The sequence below is a fragment of the Necator americanus genome, chromosome II (assembly GCF_031761385.1).
Source record: "Necator americanus strain Aroian chromosome II, whole genome shotgun sequence".
In the NCBI taxonomy this organism is placed as follows: domain Eukaryota; kingdom Metazoa; phylum Nematoda; class Chromadorea; order Rhabditida; family Ancylostomatidae; genus Necator; species Necator americanus.
Window position 1 is genome coordinate 31,816,252 of NC_087372.1, and position 19,443 is coordinate 31,835,694.

At 39.2% G+C, this 19,443-nt stretch overlaps 3 protein-coding genes across 3 annotated transcripts; 2 read left to right on the forward strand and 1 right to left on the reverse strand.

The window, feature by feature from the left end:
* Positions 1–117: 117 nt before the first annotated feature.
* RB195_020106 (uncharacterized protein) lies at positions 118–951 on the forward strand (the record flags this gene model as incomplete). Its single annotated transcript, XM_064188264.1, has 1 exon — positions 118–951. One exon carries the CDS (start codon positions 118–120, stop codon positions 949–951), a length of 834 nt encoding a protein of 277 aa, XP_064044145.1.
* Positions 952–970: 19 nt separating this feature from the next.
* RB195_020107 (uncharacterized protein) lies at positions 971–1,351 on the forward strand (the record flags this gene model as incomplete). Its single annotated transcript, XM_064188265.1, has 1 exon — positions 971–1,351. The coding sequence occupies one exon, from the start codon at positions 971–973 to the stop codon at positions 1,349–1,351; it is 381 nt and encodes a 126-aa protein (XP_064044146.1).
* Positions 1,352–2,742: 1,391 nt separating this feature from the next.
* Positions 2,743–3,021, reverse strand: RB195_020108 (uncharacterized protein; the record flags this gene model as incomplete). Its single annotated transcript, XM_064188266.1, has 2 exons — positions 2,743–2,829; positions 2,887–3,021. 2 exons carry the CDS (start codon positions 3,019–3,021, stop codon positions 2,743–2,745), a joined length of 222 nt encoding a protein of 73 aa, XP_064044147.1.
* Positions 3,022–19,443: the final 16,422 nt, after the last annotated feature.

Genomic DNA, 19,443 nt, shown 5'->3' on the forward strand with positions numbered 1-19,443 from the left:
TGTTGTATAAAAAGGGAGATCCACATGACATCGGTAACTATCGTCCAATCTGCCTACTGTCCGTCATCTACAAGCTCTTTACAAGAGTAATCCTTAATAGGATTGAAAAAGTCTTGGATGAAGGACAGCCATGCGAGCAAACAGGGTTTCGAAAAGGATTCAGCACGATTGACCTACTGTACATATTCACACTGTTTCGAAACTCATCGAGGTATCACGAGAGTACAAGATGCCGCTCTGTCTCACCTTCATCGACTTAAGAAGGCCTTCGACTCGATTGAGACGGAAGCGGTCGTGGAAGCCTTGGACAACCAAGGCGTCCCTACTCAGTATATAAAGGTACTTCGGGAGTTGTACAGTAACTTCACGACCGGAATTTCGCCATTCTACAAGAACATCATCATTGACGTGAAGAGGGGGGTCCGGCAGGGTGACACAATTTCACCCAAAATATTCACAGCCACCCTCGAGAACGCAATGCGAAAGTTGGAATGGGACGACATGGGAGTGAAGGTTGATGGTCGGCAGCTACACCATTTGCGCTTTGCTGATGACATCGTACTAGTAACACCTAGCATCAGCCAAGCGGAACGAATGCTGACCGAATTCGACGAAACATGTGGATGCATCGGTCTTCAGCTGAATCTACAAAAGACGATGTTCATGCGGAGCGGATGGGTCTCGGATGCCCCATTCACGCTCAACGGAACGAACATATCCGAATGCACCAGCTACGTTTATCTGGATCGGGAACTGAACATGATGAACGACCTGACCCCCGAGCTGGGCAGGAGGAGAAGCGTACAAGAGCATCGAAGATGTAGTGAAGAAGACCAGGAACACCCGACTCGGTGCTCACCTCTTCAACACCACCGTACTTCCTGCTTTGACCTATGCTTCGGAAAGCTGGGCATTTCGCAAGCAGGAAGAAAACGCGGTGAGCGTCATTGAACGCGCAATTGAGAGAGTGATGCTAGGAGTATCCCGTTTCACGCAAGTGAGGGACGGGATTCGAAGTTCTCTCCTACGTCAGCGATCAAAGATTAGAGACGCCGCCGCGTTTGCCAAAGAAAGTAAAATAAGGTGGGCCGGACACGTGATGCGCTTTGATGACAACCGTTGGACCAGGGCCATGAGCGACTGGGTTCCCCACGATATTAAGCGCACTACAGGAAGACCGCCGACCCGATGGTCAGATTTCTTCACGAAGTCCTTGAAAGAAAAATATGATGCTCTTCGTGTCCCACGCGAAAGGAGGAACCACTGGGCTACTCTGGCACGCGATCGGGACAAATGGAAGAATTACTGGCGCCCGCTCGACCAGTTCGAAGATCAACGGGAGTCAAGGTGATCAAGGTGATCAAGCATTCGATTTGCATGATTCATGCTTGATGTTATCAGAACGATGCCGTGAGCGAAGTAAGGATACTGCAGCAGCTGGTCGTCAATCTTCACCCCCTCCCCCCCTCCCCCAGGTCGTCCCATTCAACCCTCGCATTGCATTCCCGAGAGTGGTAATAAGTATTTTGGGTGAGACTGTGTCACCTTGTCAAACCCCTCTCTTCACCGCTTGTGACATTATTGTGGAAGAAGGAAATTTTAGTCGTTAGATTGCCATATAACCAAAGATGTATTTTTATGGAAGGCCTTCTTCACGTCAATAAAAGTGAGTCAATGAAATCGGCATCTTGCGCTCTCGGGATACTTCTGTGAATTTTACAACGGTGTGTATGTGATCAATCGTGCTGAACCGTTTTCGAAACCATGCTTACCTGCGTGATTGTCTTTCATCTGATGCTGATCCTTCAATCCTGTTCAGGATTACACTTGTGGACAGTTTGTAGATGACTAACTGGAAAAAGATTGGAAGATAGCTCCCGATTTATGTGGATCTTATACAACAGCACAGTCTCGCTGGTTTTCCATTGCTTAGAAACCTTGCATTCCGACAGATGACCAGTGTAGAGCCTCCCAAATGTATTGGTGAAGACTGGCGTTAGGTTTTTCAGATGTTAGGACTTAATTCAGTTGGAACCGGATAAAGTTAGATTCTTCATCGACATGATGACATGTCAGTCTTTGGAAGGGAAGACATCTGGGACGACATGTCGGTTTTTCCTGAGATAGTGAGGAGGCAAGTGGAACATGGCTGTCAAAGGAATTTGAGAAGAAGTTCTGGATGACCTTCTTCGTCGTACTTCTCAACGCTGTAGTTGTTTCATCTGAGTTAGTTTAGTTCTGGGAGCGGTCATCTCTGCTTTACGATTCGATTTTGATTGGCGAATTTGCGATGGGGTTTAGCGAATGCTCTTGCCCATCCCTGCTGCTTCCACTAACTCTGAATCCGACGACTTCGTGCTCAATCTTTCTAAATTGTGTCAACAGAGGGCGCTTCTAATGCGAATATACGTGCATTGTAAGCACAGATCGTCACTCTAGTCCTTTTCGGCAGCCTGAATGACTTTTGCAACTTCCAACCTGCACTTTCGTTTCTGTCGCTACCGCATCATCCTTTCCTTGTGCGTGAGAAGACTCTTTCCCATAACTACATAGCACATTTAATTTTAAAATCTATTGGCAGGTTGCAGGCCTCTAGTCCCACGAATTTTTTGTGATTACAGTGCCTTCCGAACGGAGAAATGGAGCCTGTTTGTTGGAGACGACTGCAAACCGCTTCCCTAGCATTTCTTAGTCACTTGGCTACAGGCTTTTAGTCGGACAGAGATGCGAGATACAAAAGTATTATGAGTCAATACGGTACAGCAGAAACAGAGTGTTCGTCTCCTGTGTCCATCGTCGTCTCGGGCCAGGGACAAGGTCGTTTTTGGTCTGCAAGTAGAATCCTATCAGCTACCTGGGGACTCTCCACGTAACCTTGCGACTAACCGGCTTTGGCCCTTCAAATGAAAGAGATCTGAGGACACAAAAGCGGGTAGATGTAGTGCAGTCGGTGAGAGGTTCCGATGAGAATGCACGACGAATGTTCGAAACCACCTTAGTGCCAACCAAAGCTTTCATCATTTCGTCGATAAGTTTGTACCAGTCTTATACGGATACAAGAACACTGACTAGATAAATCGGCTAGCCCTGAAGTCCATTGTATAGGCTAGACACGCATCCGTAAACCTCAAACGATTCTGAATTGATGTGAATGCGTTGATGCATCCCAAACGGATTGATTATAGCGAGACACTTCATCCTTTACACTTTAAATTAAAAACAAAAGATTGGTTGACTACATAGAATGAGAATTATTGGCTCAAACGCTAGTAAGAAGAAAATGGACCATGTGTGACAGTAACTGAGATATTTAAGATATCGTTGAAAATGTTCAAAAATGCAAAACTGAGCACGTAACGGACGGAGAATTTTCTGGAACGAAGTTGAAGCTAAGGCCTATTCGAAAGCATTCGAGAGCAGTGGAAAATCATGTATAATTGGTTTTCGGTGCCATTCCAGTTCTCATTTTTTCAAATAAGAAAAAGTATGAATCAAATTTTCGCGTGTTATTTACTTGTCCGTTGCTTGCACTTGAAACGTCATTTTATAAACAAAAGAACGAATAAGGAGATAAATAGGGACCCACTCACGCAACGAAAGCAGAAAAAACAAGAAAAGCACGAGTAGTATTAATAAAATAGTGTGGAGATGTGTTAAACGAGTGCACTAAGGCCGCTCGAGAACAGTGATGAGTTCTCGTGATGAAGTTACGTGGAACTATGAATGAGGCTTATTAGAAGTTTCCGCATCGGTCGAGATAGAGTCCATTAGGGGCGTAAGATGTGATTTATTACTACACAATAACTATTTATCAGAAAATTAACTATCCAGAACAAAAAATGCTTTTTTTGAATTTATTTTCTTAAATTGTTTTTGTTTGAAAAGAAAACAATGAAATAAATCCATAAATACACAAATCTGCGGTGATTAAAATTTCTCGAATTGAAGAAGAACGAAAAGGGCGACTATTTGGTGTGAAAAGGTAATAACGGTGTATTTACTTTAGTTTAGTTCTATTGATTGAACAAATGTAAATTTAATCACGGATATCGTTATCCCAGATGGAAGAAAAACAAAATTTGACATCCAGAAAGACCAAAGAAATTCAGAAATTTATGCGAGGTTTTCAAGAAGAAATATTTGTATTATAATATTCGACGATGAATTTGTTCGCTACGAGATTCTTGATCAGGGTAATCGTTCAAATAAAAAAAAAAAAACAAAAACAAAAAATAAGTGGAAATTTCGCGGTAAGCTCAGAAATGATAGCTTTTTAATCACATGACATCCAACGGTTACTTAAAAATATTCGTACGCACCCTAATGATAAATCCCGGAACGATAAGTGCCAATTTCGAAGAAATTGCACAGAGATTAATAGATAATCTTTGCTTCTGAAGCACAAATAACAGTTAGTTCAAAAATCTAAAATATAAGAAGCAGATAAACCATTCGGTGGTAATTACCACCACAAAGTTATCTTATACATACAAAGTGTTCACTTATCTCTCACCCATCTCCGAGAGAGGATGCAACTTTAAACCCCCCAAAGATGGGGCTTCCACTCCATCCTGGAGGTTTAAATGAAGTTTTCAGAGTTATGGAAAGAAAACTCATATTGTATTATTATATTTACATGATAATATTGTTTATAATATTATTTATTATTATTTATTATTTATTTATATATTATTACCGTTACTACCCCCATTACTGTCATTATTCTATCATTAGCACGATTATTTTATTCTAATACGTTAGAAAACTTACGAGTGGTGAATTTTCCCTCATATAAAAAAAACGGAAAGGTCGTGGTACTTACAATGATTTCGTAGAAACAAAATAGTAATACAAACAAAATACAGTACAGTAAACAAAATAGTTTTTGAGAGGAGAGACTGTAGAATATCTCAGTTTCGTAAGCGGTAGAGATAATACAAGCACTAACCAGCTATTTTTACAGCAGTAACGAGCTGACTGATGAAAGTTCTGTTCATAATTCGCTATTATAACGCCAACAGAAAATCAACAAAAAAATGTCCGGAGGGATAAGAAAGAGACTGAAACCTTGGAAAGCGCATAAGTGTTCGCATAGACGTGAAATAGAAAGGAAATAGCAAAAAAAACACACATCTTCTTGCAAAATCTGAACTAATGTACGTCAAATCCCATGAACATCTGACTAGAGGTGCACGATGACCGTAGAAGTCAGAAATCAGACGTTATTAGCTAAAAGCTGCCGTCAAATCCGTTTAGTAGGCGCAAAACAGAAAACGCGAACTTCGAATTCACTCTACTCGAACAAAAAAAAAGTGCACTAAAGAGAATTGTGCTGACAGGTTTTTGAAAGATTAGTGAATTAGTGAGAAGTTCGCCCGCCCGTCGACCACAGAATAACCAAGTGGGAGGAATTTTTAGGTGATGGAGGAGTTGAAAGAGCATGACGTAGATGTGCTGTGTGCACGAGATTTATTGATTCCCGGAGAAAACAAGGAAAATAAATGCCAGTCTTACACGGAGCGCTTAATAGCCCATTATACCACATTTCAGTAGGTATTGAGATTTCGTGGAAGCAGTTAAGAGCAGGGATTCAGAAAAAAACGATGAATACGTTTCTAAATGCTTTTCATGACGATTTTCTCCATTTAAAAATAAAACAGGATTCATCCTAAACTTCACAATTAATCCCGGAATTGTATCTAATCCCGGCTCATTTTATTCTTTTGCTGCTTTTTTACTGCGTGTTTTCTGTATTCATTTATGTCTATTCATCCTTGCCACATCCTTTTGGCACGCCATCAAACGTAATAAATAAACATATAAATAAGTAAATTCATCCAAAGGCCACTTTCTGGGCACACAACAATCAAGACAACAAAAGGAGGTTCATAAAGAAAATTTTCCTAAGGTGCAGAAAAAAGTTCTAATAGGGAAGAAGATTAACGTTTTAGTAAAAAAAACGCATATCTATGTCGTAGAAGAAGAAATAGTATGCGGTATAGTATTGAAAGTAGTTCTAGGATTGCTGCAGCGAGGTGGTAAGGAATTTCAGTTCTAAGTCACATCGTACGAATTCAAAAAAATCGAATTCTGGAGGATATTCGGAGAAATTGGAAATTTTATTTGAGAAAAAATTGTGTTTTATCACCAATTTCTCCTACATGAAACCGCTTGTATGACTGAATATAATGGGCACATCAGCACTCAAGAGAGCTATATTTTATATTAGTCTGTCTGCGAGGTTTTTTTTGAAGGGAGCCTTTTTAAGCCCAACGTTTCCGGCTTTTTCGCGATCTTCAGAAGCCTAAATAGAGATTGACTGGGACAATCTTACGTTTATTCCGCCAAATGTCACATTAGCCTCAAAAAACCTCGTAGGCACACTAATAGAAAACATAGACAGAAGTTTTTGTAAAATTTCAAAGCTATGCTATTTGCTTGAGATTATTAAGATATAATTATGTGCCTTTCTATGATTTGATTATGTCTAAAGAAAACATTCGGCTAAGGATTCCCATGCAAGATAGTAGTTTTTTATGCTCGTTCATTTATTAGGACCAGCCTGAACGACCGGCTAAAGCCGGACTTCAGGCTTATTTTGGTGTTCGCTTCGCTCGCCTTCACCGATCAGTAAGAAATAAGAGTAGTGACGTTTTTTGGAAATTAGAATTGCTTTTTTCTATCAACGCTTTCTTCAATTTTTTTTACCCGAAAATATAAGCATAGATGAAAGATTTTATGGTTTTTCCCTAAACGCGTCGGTTTTATATTTGGAAACATTATTCAAAGTATGAGTCTCCTCGTTCCCAACTGTTAGCAAAGAACGATGTGCTAACATGGAATGACGTGAATATCTCTATCGTAGTGATAAAAATAACGTTCTATGTCAGATCCACGTAAACTGGTGACTACTATGTATTGTATTTGATCAGCCGTTGTTTTTTGATCACGTGTGTTTCCCTTCTTGAAGAAAAGATGCTAGCAGCATCATGGAGACATGCTGGGAAATAGACATATGAAGGAGCCATATAAACCCCGTCCTACCGCCTTGGGGCTCCCGCGTACCAATCCGACGCAGTGGAAACCGTCTCTCCCTACTCTATAGCTTTCCGGGATCTGCGCACCATTCCAACAGCTTGGGATCCGTCCCACCCAATTTTACAGCTATCTGGTCCGGGATGCGAATTTAACGCCGTAATACCCGCCTCACCCAATTTTACCGCCTTCGGGGTCCAGCGCACCAAATCGACGGCGGACGATAGACTGGCGTCAACCTTATTCGCGAAAAATGGTGAGCGTAAAAAAATTTAAACCTTCATTATTCAACACATAAATTTTAGTGTCTTCAAGCCTATCCGAGAGAAAAAGAAAAGAAAAAAGGACCATCTTCTGAAAAAAAGGGAAAACAGGACCGTCTATTTAAAACTATTAACCTAATCTATTTAACCGTATCTATTTAAAACAAAATCCCTTCACTTTTTTAAAGAATTTTCTCCTTCATTTTTCCAAAAATTTTCTTTAAAATTCCCCGTTTGTCAAGAACTATTTGGAGTTTGAAGCGGTGCGATCCCTGTTGATAATCGGCAGCGTTCCCAATGCCTGGATACCCCTGCGGCCCCTTTTCTTTCTAGATGCTAGGAAGCATTTGTTGGATTCCATTTAGGACCTCTCATGCAGAAATTCTGTTCGGAAGCCTATTTTCATTCAAATATTCTAAGAAGTGAGGAAAGTTCATTACTAGAAAAAAAGTTAGACGTTTGAACACGCTAAGATGACGAGCAGAAACGGCAAACTAATTTTTGTGTGAAATAATATGAATGGTACGAAAATAAATAAATATGCAGCGTAGTAAGAAATGCAAATAAAAATAAAGTGTGTACTAATAAGAGAAATAAATATAGAGCGTAGCAACAAGTGAGTAATAGATAAATACAAGCGTATATGTAAAACATATAAATATATCCAAAAAAAGCGAAAGCGAGCGATTTCCACGCTAAGGAAATTACATCCGAGATGGAAGCGATATAATGTACAGCAGCAGTGAAGCATAAACAACAAGGAGCTAACCACAGAAAGAAATCCAGCCTCGTGCCCTCCCATTTGTAAGGGGGGACGAGGACTCGAACCGCAGCCGTCCGCCTCAAATTCGCTCATCATTGCGCCCATACCCGTTTATTCTTTCTCGGTAGGCGTAACGAATTAATTGAGACATTAATATGCTGCTTCTTCATTATTGGAAATTAGAAATTATTGAATTTTACAAGAAAGAATACAAGGACACAAAGGGTTGGCCGTTAAACGGAAGAGAAGACCGAAAAACGAGTGAGATTAGAAGGAAAAGATCACATATTAACAAAAAGAGGGAATCTTTATTGCGCTCCATAAAATTTTATAGGGATCGTAGCTTTTGGAAAAGTAATATGAGCAAGCTGAGGTGCGAAGTTTCTTGAACTTCTCAGACAGTTTTTACATCCCGAAAATTCAATGACTATAATGAGCTCGTGAATTTCTTTCCGAAAAAAAGAAATGATTCCCGGCTGAAATTGCACAGGGACAAATATTCACAGCGGTAGACGTCTGCTTCCATTTCAAAACTAAACATTTAATCTGCAGCGACTAATATTTTCTTTTCTTTTCTTTATGAATTCTCGACGGCATTTTGGAGGCACCTTACTTCAGTGAACCTAGCCAGCCCAAAAAATTGAAACATAGAATTCAGGGCAGATTCTCGCTATATCATACACTTTCATGCATGACGTATTATTTTACTGATTCACATCATTGAATATTTCATTGCAACTTTAACCAGGAGAACTAGTGTTATATTGATGAGTTTATACGCAGAAAACGAATAGAAATTTCAGCACGTGTGAGGTTTTTTGTGAGGTGAAGCTGGGAACAAAATGAAAAAGATTATCCTTCCGTGTGATCACACATACCTAAAATGTACGAATTGTAAAATATTACATACTTGTATGCTGTTTATCTAAACAATTCTAACCTAGGAATAAGATTACAGATCTAGTATAAAAGTGGATAAACTGTCTGGCGTTAAAAGCATCACCCTACGAATCTGAGGTGGTATGGATTTCCGGTGGAGTGTTCGTATACGGGATCGTAGACTATGGAGAGGTAGGTGATTCCGTCCATTTCTTCCTAGCTCCCGTAGAAAACGGCCCGAAAGATACGGCTTTGAGAGTTCCGGCGCACTATTTTCTACAACGAGTTCGATTGGAGCGCGCCAGCCTTGTGCACGCGCCACATCTTCCGTTTTTTATGGCAATTAGGAAGAAATGGACGGAATCACCTTCCTCTCTATAATCTACTATCCGGTATAGTTCCGTACCACCACAGATTTGTGTGGTGATGCCTTTAATCAATCCACTTGGGATGCGCCCCCACGTTCACGTCACTTCAGAATCGTTTGAGGTTTACGAACGTGGCCTATACAATGACTTTGGAAGGGTGAAAGGTTTCTAGTTCTGGAGGTGAGTTCTACAACGGATTAGAACCTCTGATCGATCATGCATAAAGCGGAACTTCTTACCGACTGCGCTTCACCCGCCCCAGACTTATACAGTTCATGTATAAATACGTATAATTCTCTTTACTTTAAAAAAAAGGTACAATGTATAACAACGCAAGAAGAATTTTGTTTCGCAATGGGAAAAGTCCGAAAAACTCAATCAACGACTGCTACCGATCGGAAGGTATGAATTTTCTCGAAAAACACTTCACTTTGTATGCATTGGGACCTACTTAGTTGAAATTTTGCAAAATTCAACTGACCTCTGCTACTTCTCGTCGATGTTTCTATTTTTCATTTTATGGTACACCTATGGGTGTTTTTAAATAAATAAATAAGTTTCCGTGTCTAATGTGAAGACACGAAAACTACGACAAACACGAGAAAAAATGGAATAGATAGGAGTGTTTACATCAAATAGGTAAAATTTTAAAATTTTCTTGTCGTGGAGATGATTTGATAATGTTTAACACTTTAATAATTGGTTAATTTTCAGTGATTTTAATAGTTTATTTAATAGTTTTTTTTAAGGAGAGCTTGTGGTTTTTTCTTGAACAAATTTCTTGTGAGGACCAGTTTTTTCCTTAACGTAAGGAACAAAAACGAACTGAAACGATTACAGTAACGATGCTAAATGGTGAAGAAATAACTATGAATAGGACAACTGTGAGTGGGAAAATAATGAGCGAAAAGCTTCGATAAAAGTTCGAAAAAAGTACTTCCATCGAATAATGGGTGTGAAATAATGGACAATTCAACGGAAAACTGCAGCAGTTCGATCGTCTATGAGATATTTAATAAAAGTTAGGGAAAAGTTGCTCCCGAATTTCCAAAAAAAAAACGTGCCAGAATCTCCAAAGGCTCTTTTCATTCCAACTTTTTAGACGAGAGTGACGAGAATTATTTAAGAAGCCTTGAAAGACTGCAATGTTGGCGCAAAGTCAATTTCCAGAAATGGAGAGTTTTTCCAGTATCTTCCAGACATTCCAGCCGCCAGCCGCTTGCTTGCAGTGCATAGTACACTTTTTCTCGAAATAAAACTGAAGCTAATGGGAAATCTGTCGACACCACGCGAGACTGACACATTGAAAAGACCACGCGACGTGACGAATGAGCACGAGTTCGTCATTGAACACACGTCCAACTAACGTCGTCGTCGTAGTCACCGACGAAAACACGCTTCGCTAGACAAAAACGCTTTGAATGCGCCGATTACGCTTCGGATACGCGGTCCGGAAGTCGGCTGTCGAGCGGTAAACGCTGCCAGCCGCTCCGATTGTCTCCTGCTCATTGAAACATACGCACCATTAATGATTTGTGTACGGTTCGAGAAGAAATATTAGAGTGGAGGAACTAGAATTAAAAGAATTTTTTTAAAAAATAAATTCGATTCTATGAATGATCATGAATTCTATGAATGATCATGAAATCATGATTCATGATTCTATGAATTAACACATGAAGGCAGCATGCCACGAATCTGAGGTGGTACGGATTTCAGGTGGAGTATTCGTATACGGGATCGTAGATTACGGAGAGGGGTGTAATTCCGTCCATCACTTCCTAATTGCCGTAAGAAATGGCCCGGAAGATGCGGTGCCGCACAAGGCTGGCGCGCTCCAATCGAACTCCTTGTGGAAAATAGCGCGCCGGAACGCCTGAAGCCGTATCTTCCGGGCCGTTTTTTACGGCAGCTAGGAAGAAGAAAGATGAAAATGGACGGGATCACCCTTCTCTCCATAATCTACGATCGCGCCTAAGAAAACTCCACGTGAAACCCCTACCAACTCAGATTCGTGGGGTGATGCCTTTAACTGCAGGAGTGAGAGATGGGAATGAATTGAATTCTGGATTCCTCCAACGATTCGTTAATATAAAATGGACAATTAAGACAAGCTGGGGAGCATAAATTTGCTCTCTTCGTATCAGCATAATGTCTTTTGTGCTAATGCTGAACTGATATAATCAATGACGGACAAAGACTCATGGGAACGTGCCATATAGTCGGTCAAAACGACATTGAGCAGGGATAGTTGCGTAAGCGGCTGCGCTCGAAGCGACGCGGTGGAGCGTAGCGGTTGGAGTCGAGATGGGACCATGGCGCATTGTAGGGTTAGGTGGCGATAGCAAGGATCCTTACATGATCTCAACCGCTACGCTCCACCGCTTCGCTTTGAGCGCAGCCGCGTACGCAACTGTTTGTGCTTCATGTGGTTTTGATTCAACTACATCATATCCTAGGTTTTGCATTTATTTCTTTCCTACTCCTTCTAAATTTTCCGTTTTTTAAAAACGTGAAACGGGTGCTTTTCTACTTTTTTTACATACGATCAGAAAACACAATTTTTCATCATTCTTACTTACCTTACTGTGGGGACGTTGAGGATAAAGTGTCCGGCGTTAATAAATCCGCTTTGGATGCTCCCCCACGTTCACTTCATATAACTCGTTTAAGGTTTACGAATGTGTAACTGGCCTATTCAATTACTTTGGAGGGATGAGAGCATGGTGAGTCATAGGGCGGAGTCGAACCTCCGATCGATCGTGCAGGTACAGCGGAACGTCTTACCGGCTGGGCTACACCCGTCATGAGCACATATCTGATGTGAAAACAACATATGAATAAGCAACAAGCAACAACAGAGCTACAGCTATTAACAATTAACAAATTTGAAACGGAGAATCAGGAATGAAAAGTTCACCGGTAAAAGGCTTACGTACTCAGCCGATAGCTCGAATCCGCTCTACCACCAACTAATCTTTCACCCTCTGAGATCGATAAATTGTTTTTCAAATTTCCATCTGGGAGGATAAAAACACTGCATTTGACATATCAGTCACTGAATAGGCTAGACAAACGCCAGTAAAGGTCCTTAAACGATTTCGAATTGAAGTGCACGGATACGGTGGCGCTTCCCGGAGCGGATTGATGTCAAGCGGAGACTTCACTTTTACTACAATCTACTGGAATAAGGGATAAGCCGTAAGCGCTTTCTTTTGAGTTAAAAAAAAAACATAAAAACAAAGCCTAATGGTAAAACGTCATATAACATTTGATACAGAAGTACGCTACCTATACGACGGTGCTAATTTTTTAATTTTATCGAAAACGAGATTTTAAACTCTTATAAACAATTTCAACCAGTATTCACTAGAAAATGCGAGAGGTCGACAATCTTTTCATTGCGATATTTAACAACTGGAGACAACCTAAAAATTTTTCGAGTTTGTTAAGAAACGATCCTCAACAAAAAACATCTCGTGTTTTCAGTTTCCACAAATGAATGGCTTTTTTCGAAGAAAATACTAGAAATTCTGGAGAGAGAGGGAGGAGGAAGGGGAAAAGAGCCTTAAACAAAAAGAGAAAGAACAATGGTGGCAAAGTGACAAAAACATCAGCTTTAACAGAGTTCTGGACACGACACAACTGCTTACTAGTTGTTTTTTGAGGTGAAAAAATGACAAAAACAGGCTGAGTGAGCAGAGCGATGAGGTATCCATACATCATGGAATTGACATGCCGTATCATCATAACCACACCTTTCAAGCTCACATTTTCAGCGCTATCAACATTTCTGTTCGCTAACAAAAATTTTTAGTGTCTTTAAAACCGGTTTTCTGTTAATTTTCTTTTAACGTCCCTACGAGGTTTTCACCTGCAATCTTCATCATCCTAACGTTTCAGCACTTTCCCTGTAACGTCAAGCTAATGAATATTGCAACAGCGCAGAAGTGCTGAGACGACAGGCTTAACGAAAATCAAGGAAAAAAATCCGAATCCTCACGTAGGAAAACGAATAAAGGGAAAATGGGCTAGAAAATGCAGAGCGTTCCATGAAAAAAGAATATTTGATTCTTTTTTCTTTCTTCTTCTTCTTCTGAAAAATCTTTGATTTTGATTGATTGAGTGTGATCTGCTGACATTTTTGACACTTTTCTCTCGGAAAAAAATTGGCTGGAGCCGATTAGTAATTCTTATAGGATCACTACGATCAGTTACTAGTGTCAACCCCATTAATACACGATTCTTCAATCGGATTGATTGAAAAAAATCATTGTTCATATTTTTCCTGGTTAGAATGATCTAATTACTTTTTAATTTTATAAATCCCTCTACAAATCTACTATCACATGCATGTTGGACAGCTGAAACGTGAAGATTACATCCAAAAAGAAATGCTCAAATCATTTTTTCCACCAGTTTTCATTTCCGTAAAAATTCAACAGTACTGACGGCTTGTTTTATTTCCCTTAAAATTACCTGTCTTTGCAGTAGTAAAATGTAAAAGCAAACAAGAGTAAACAATCTAGATTTTAGAATGTTAGCACCAGATTGTCAATAGGAGCGTTTTCGGTAAGATTTACAGAACGTAATTATAAATTTATGAGCATATTAGCATTTGACATCCAACACACCTAAAGCTTTCATTTTTCGAAGGAAAATTCTCAAACCAAAACCATCAAAAATTTTCTTTGCATTCTACAACGTTTCAAAACTAGAATATCAACACGTTCACTTTTATGTATTCATTTTTATGCTTATTTTGTATTTATTTTCACGCTATTTTCGAGGGGGATTTGCTTTACTACGTCCTGCATTGTGGATAAGATAGACTTGGCAACGATTATTAAATGAACACTCAACAGCTTCACCTAACATCTCTTCTACAACGAAGTGCTGCTCGCCTCTTACTCGAATTCAAACGAATTTCTTGGAGAATGTCTCCAGAAGCACTCAGATCTTATTCTTAGAAGAATTAATAAGATCTGAGAGCAAAAACTAACCAGGATATCATTGAGCGTATTTATACTCGAACAAATCTTGGTTCATTATATTATTATATATTATATTACCATCGTTATATGTTAATGTATCAGTGTATTAGTATACTATTACATTATTATATATTATATAGTGATTATTATAAATTGTCCATGTTCGACTGCCTTTGAATCTCGGCATGTTGAAACGTAGTTTTTAACGCAGATTACACTATTGCATTATATTACTACCATATTATTGTATTATTGTATAATTATATTATTATATTATTGTATTATTATATTATTATATTACTACATCCATTTATCATTATAGTCACGTTCGAAATTATTCTTAATCTATAAGAAAAGAAGAAAAACTGATTCCATTAGATCATAGTCCCCGAAGGAACGTGCACATCGAAAATGTAGCAGAAATACGGATTTCCTTGTTGCCTCTCCCGGAAACCGTGGACTCTCTGTCGAATAATTGAAACATGAGTGAAATTCACATTATATACTGACATATTTTTATAAATGGCGTTAGTGAAGCGTTGAACATTCTATTAATCGAAAAAAAGCCTTATTGAGCGACAGCAAAGCACACATGCCTTTGAAACGATCGAAAAGAAGTTTTTCTCTCAATTAAAAATATAATTAGTCCAATTTTCACTGCGATTGGATGCAAAATCAGAAAACGAGTGGGAAGAGACGAATTCCAGGCAGTACAATTATTTTATGAAGAGATCGATCAGGATTTCCAGCCGAATGAATGCGTTTGATCAGAGTGGAACAGCCTAAGCAACAATTTAAGCTAAGGAGGGTTTGAAGGTACTATCGATTTCACCTCTAATGTTGCGCAGAAGTATTGGATTTCAGGAAGGGGAAAAAGTGAAAGCCAACCCGTTGAGACCATTCGAGTGTCAGCAATTCTATTCCAGAAAATTACCAAATAATTTGAAGTATAGAAGCGGTTTAGTTCGGAAACGTTCCCGAAGAAAAGCGCTTTCTCAGGCTTAAATTTCTTAAGAAGGAATTCTGTGAGAAAAGAGAAATTTCCCAGTAATTGCTTTTTTTTTCTTTCGGGTGACACTATGAGTTATCAAAAAGTAGAAGTAAAGTAAAGTAAAGTGTTCAAAGTCAGTAAAAAGTCTGAAGTTGCAGTAGATGCAGCTTATTATGCGCAGCTAATTGTTTGAAGAAAGAGGAGCCAGGGAAGGAAGTTGCGGACCAAAATGAAACCCGGCTCTTGGACGTATCCGAAATAATCACGGAACCTCCTGCTGCTCAGCCTATTTACTCAATTTTCTCGTCTTTACCAAGACAAGTAAATTAGGTCTAAGCAACATAGATGGGACAGAGATCTTCTGCGAAAACGAGATAAATGTTTCATCCCCAATTTTTTTTTCAAGGATTCGCTTCTTGAACGCAAAAATTCAAATACAGAAAATCTCTGGATTTCCGAAGACGTATGTGTGTGTACTTAGGAGCATAGCAAATTACTGTTGATTAGTGTTTATTTGAAGCAATTAAAATAATTGACACAGAAATGTTTTTTTACAGGAGAAGAAAAATCGGCATGCCGTTCGAAGAGCCAAGAAACTTCCGGAGAAATTCTCAGAAGCACGAACGACGACGATCGAACGAACGTTCATTGAAAAGGATTAGCACATGCGAGTGAGAGTTTCCAGGAAAAAAAAAAGCACGTGAGCGTTCATTCCTGGAAAAGTGATGAAAAAACGTAATGAAATGAGGAGTTAATTAACCGATGCACGCTTGATTCACCAGACCACACAGACCAGAAACCAATAGTTCTAAGAGCTCTATTTTTAGGATTCGAGATTTTACGCTCAATGAAGCCAGAAATCTAAACAAAGAAGCACTTAAGTGGTTGTTAGAACGTCAGCGTACGGGAAATATTCTGGACGTGAACATTCTTGTTCTTAAGATTTGCAGGGTCCTAAATGTTACAGTACTTATTTCTAGTATTAGACTATCTCCAGAAAAAAAAACAGCAAAGTCCCAACAAATTAGAAGTTTAAGCAACAGTTTGAACGGATTCACTTTGAAATTTTCGCTCCACTGACGCTGAATAAACGAAAATGAGGGCAGAGAGGGAGAAAAAGTAGGAATGTATGAACGAATAAATGAATGAAGGAAGGAATGAATGAATGAATGAACGAGTAAATGAATGAATGAAAGAATGAATGAATGGATGAATGAACGAGTAAGTGAATGAACGAGTAAATGAATGAACGAGTAAATGAATGAATGAATGAACGAATGAACGAATGAACGAATGAACGAATGAATGAATGAATGAATGGAGAGGAAGAAGAGAGAACGAAAGAAAGAGATCTAATAATTCATAATATTTTCACACTTGTTTAACAACTGGTACATATGCAAATCAGTATTACACGACCTACGTGACCAAATCAATAATCTGTACCACGATCGATAAAAACTATCTTTATCTGGTACATCCTGCTCAGAATCACTTTAAAAAAAACCATCCGAAAGTGATAAAATAAAGTTTAGAAGGGGTAGAGAGTAGAAGCGTTCATTGTTCAGTATATATTAAAAGTTTAAGCATATGCTAAGGGAGCTGACGCATGTAGAAAGGTGCCTCGTAGGAAAATTCGTACCGAAACGTTGTTTCCCATGCTGTTTTTCAAGACAACTACGGGGATTTGAACTACTACGTCGGTCACAGTTGTAATCTACGCCCCTAATCCTAAATTTTCTTAAAGAGATCCCAATTTCTTCATCGCTAACAGCGACACGGCAATAACCTCAATCCAAAATCGTCAAGAAAAATCCTGGCATTCCGCGCTACCAACATTTCTCAATGCTTTCTTGTGTTCTGTGTAAGAATGTACATGGCGAGGATTGTAGGAGGAGAAAACCAGCACTCTAGCGCTAACGGCAAAAATCCTTGTCGTACAAGTTCTTCGGCATCGGACGTTATTTTCTGTACAATATTCAATATTTGTCTGACAATAATCGAGTGTAATACAGCTTGGTATCGAACTTAGTTATTTTATAATAAATGTAATAAATTTAGCAATATTTAGCGATAAATTATTATTGGTAGAATTTTATGCTACACAATTTCTTCCCGGCGAATTTGGGACCTCGTAGCCAGTGTTACCACTGTAAGGGCGAGCACAAGCTGTAAACAATTTACAATAATCGTCAATCTCGTTGTATCGTAGTACCACTTCTACTAGTGATGACTTACATATCTTCCGTCATTTTCTCCACTCGAATTATTTATGAAAAAGAAGAAAATGGAGAAAAGGAGAAAAGGAGGACCACGTAGGCGAAGCATTCGATTCCAGCATGGAATGTCCAGCTGATGTTACATTGTGGAACGCTGAAGTCAGTGGAGACGATAACGTAATTGTAGCCGGTCTATTAAATTTCTAGTCAGGCTCCAGTCAGCTGCTCAGCAGCGAAATTCAATGGACAGGAACTGGCTCCTTTCTTAGTGCTTCCTTTACAATTGCGTGTTCATAAAACTATTCTGGATCGAAAAAAAAAACCTCAAAATAAATTGAAAACAGAAAAAAAAAACAAAATAAGCTTGCTTAGAGTCATTGTTTTGTACAAAAACGGTGTGCTGAGAAAATAGTTCTAGTATCTATTTTTATAATTTATCTTTAGCTACGAGTGGTGGTTAGAGGTTCCGCTTCCTGCACGATCGATCGGAGGTTCGAATCTGCCCCAGTGCTCACCAAGCCCTTCATTCCTCCGGATAAGGATAAATTGGTACCAGACTTATTTGGGAAGATAAAAACACTGACTTGACACATCGGCCAGCCACCGCAAGTCATTGTATAGGCCAATTACGCGTTCGTAAACCTCAAACGATTCTGAATTGAAGTGAACGTGGGGGCGCATCCCAAACGGATTGATTAACGCCAAAAACTTTATCCTGTATCTTTAAAGGCATCACCCCACGAATCTGAGGTGGTGCAGATTTCAGGTGGAGTATTCGTATACGGGTTGGGAGACAACGGAGAGGGAGGTGATTCTGTCCATTTCTTGCTAACTGCCGTAAAAAACGGCCCGGAAGATGCGGCGCCGCACAAGACTGGCGCGCTCCAATCGAACCTCTTGTACAAAATGGTGCGCCAAAACGAATGAAGCCGCATCTTCCAGGCCGTTTTTTTTACGGGAATTAGGGAGAAATGGACGGAATCACCCCCCTCTCCGTAGTCTCCCATCTCGTATACGAATACTCCACCTTAAATCCGTACCACCTCAGATTCGTGAGGTGATGCTTTTAACTACACCCCTAATGCTTCTTCTACATCTAAAGGAACGATTAAGGGTATTTTCTCAGTTGACCGCATTTTTTCAAATGTGGTCTATCTATAGAATACGAGCTTTTTTTCCGTTTTTTCCTTCGAATTTTGCTTTATTTTGAACGTTCTCGCGAGACCCAACGATCTTATGAATCGCAACAATAACGGAAAAATTAAAGGGAAAAAAACGAATACGAGACATGGAAATATTGTGCTAACTTCAGCGAATGCTACGAGAGACCGACTAATTACTCGGAAAATACGCTCAGTTTCCCTAAAAATGAACTCCACTAGAAATTCAGCTTTCGAGTTCCGGACTAGAGTATCCAATTTCCTGTCTCCTATGATTATTGCGTATCTCGTTAATATCATACTATTGCAGTGAATGTGACGTTAACGTATGCATGGCGATATTCTGCTAATTAGATGTGAAAATTCTGACTTCCGTGTTCGTGCGTGCAAAACGAATTTGAGATTATTTCTACGGAATTTGAGAACCTCTAAAAAAAACACAATTAATTTAAAAAGAGAAATTTATTTCAAATTAAAAGCTGGGACAATAAAATAAATAACAACAATAAATAATATATAAAAGCAAATAATTAATGAATAAATAGCAAATAATTAGTTTATATAAAATAAATAAGTAGCTATGTATATAAATAACAACAAACAACAATGTGAAAAAAGAAGAAGAAGAACATGACAAACTCCACAGATACGGTAGACCTCTCTTATGGTTTTCTTTTCAAATGCGCACTACAATCAAACTAAACGCACCTTGCATAAGTGTACGGTCATCTATGGAAAGAAATAAAATCTGAACCTGAAGAAATCACTCGA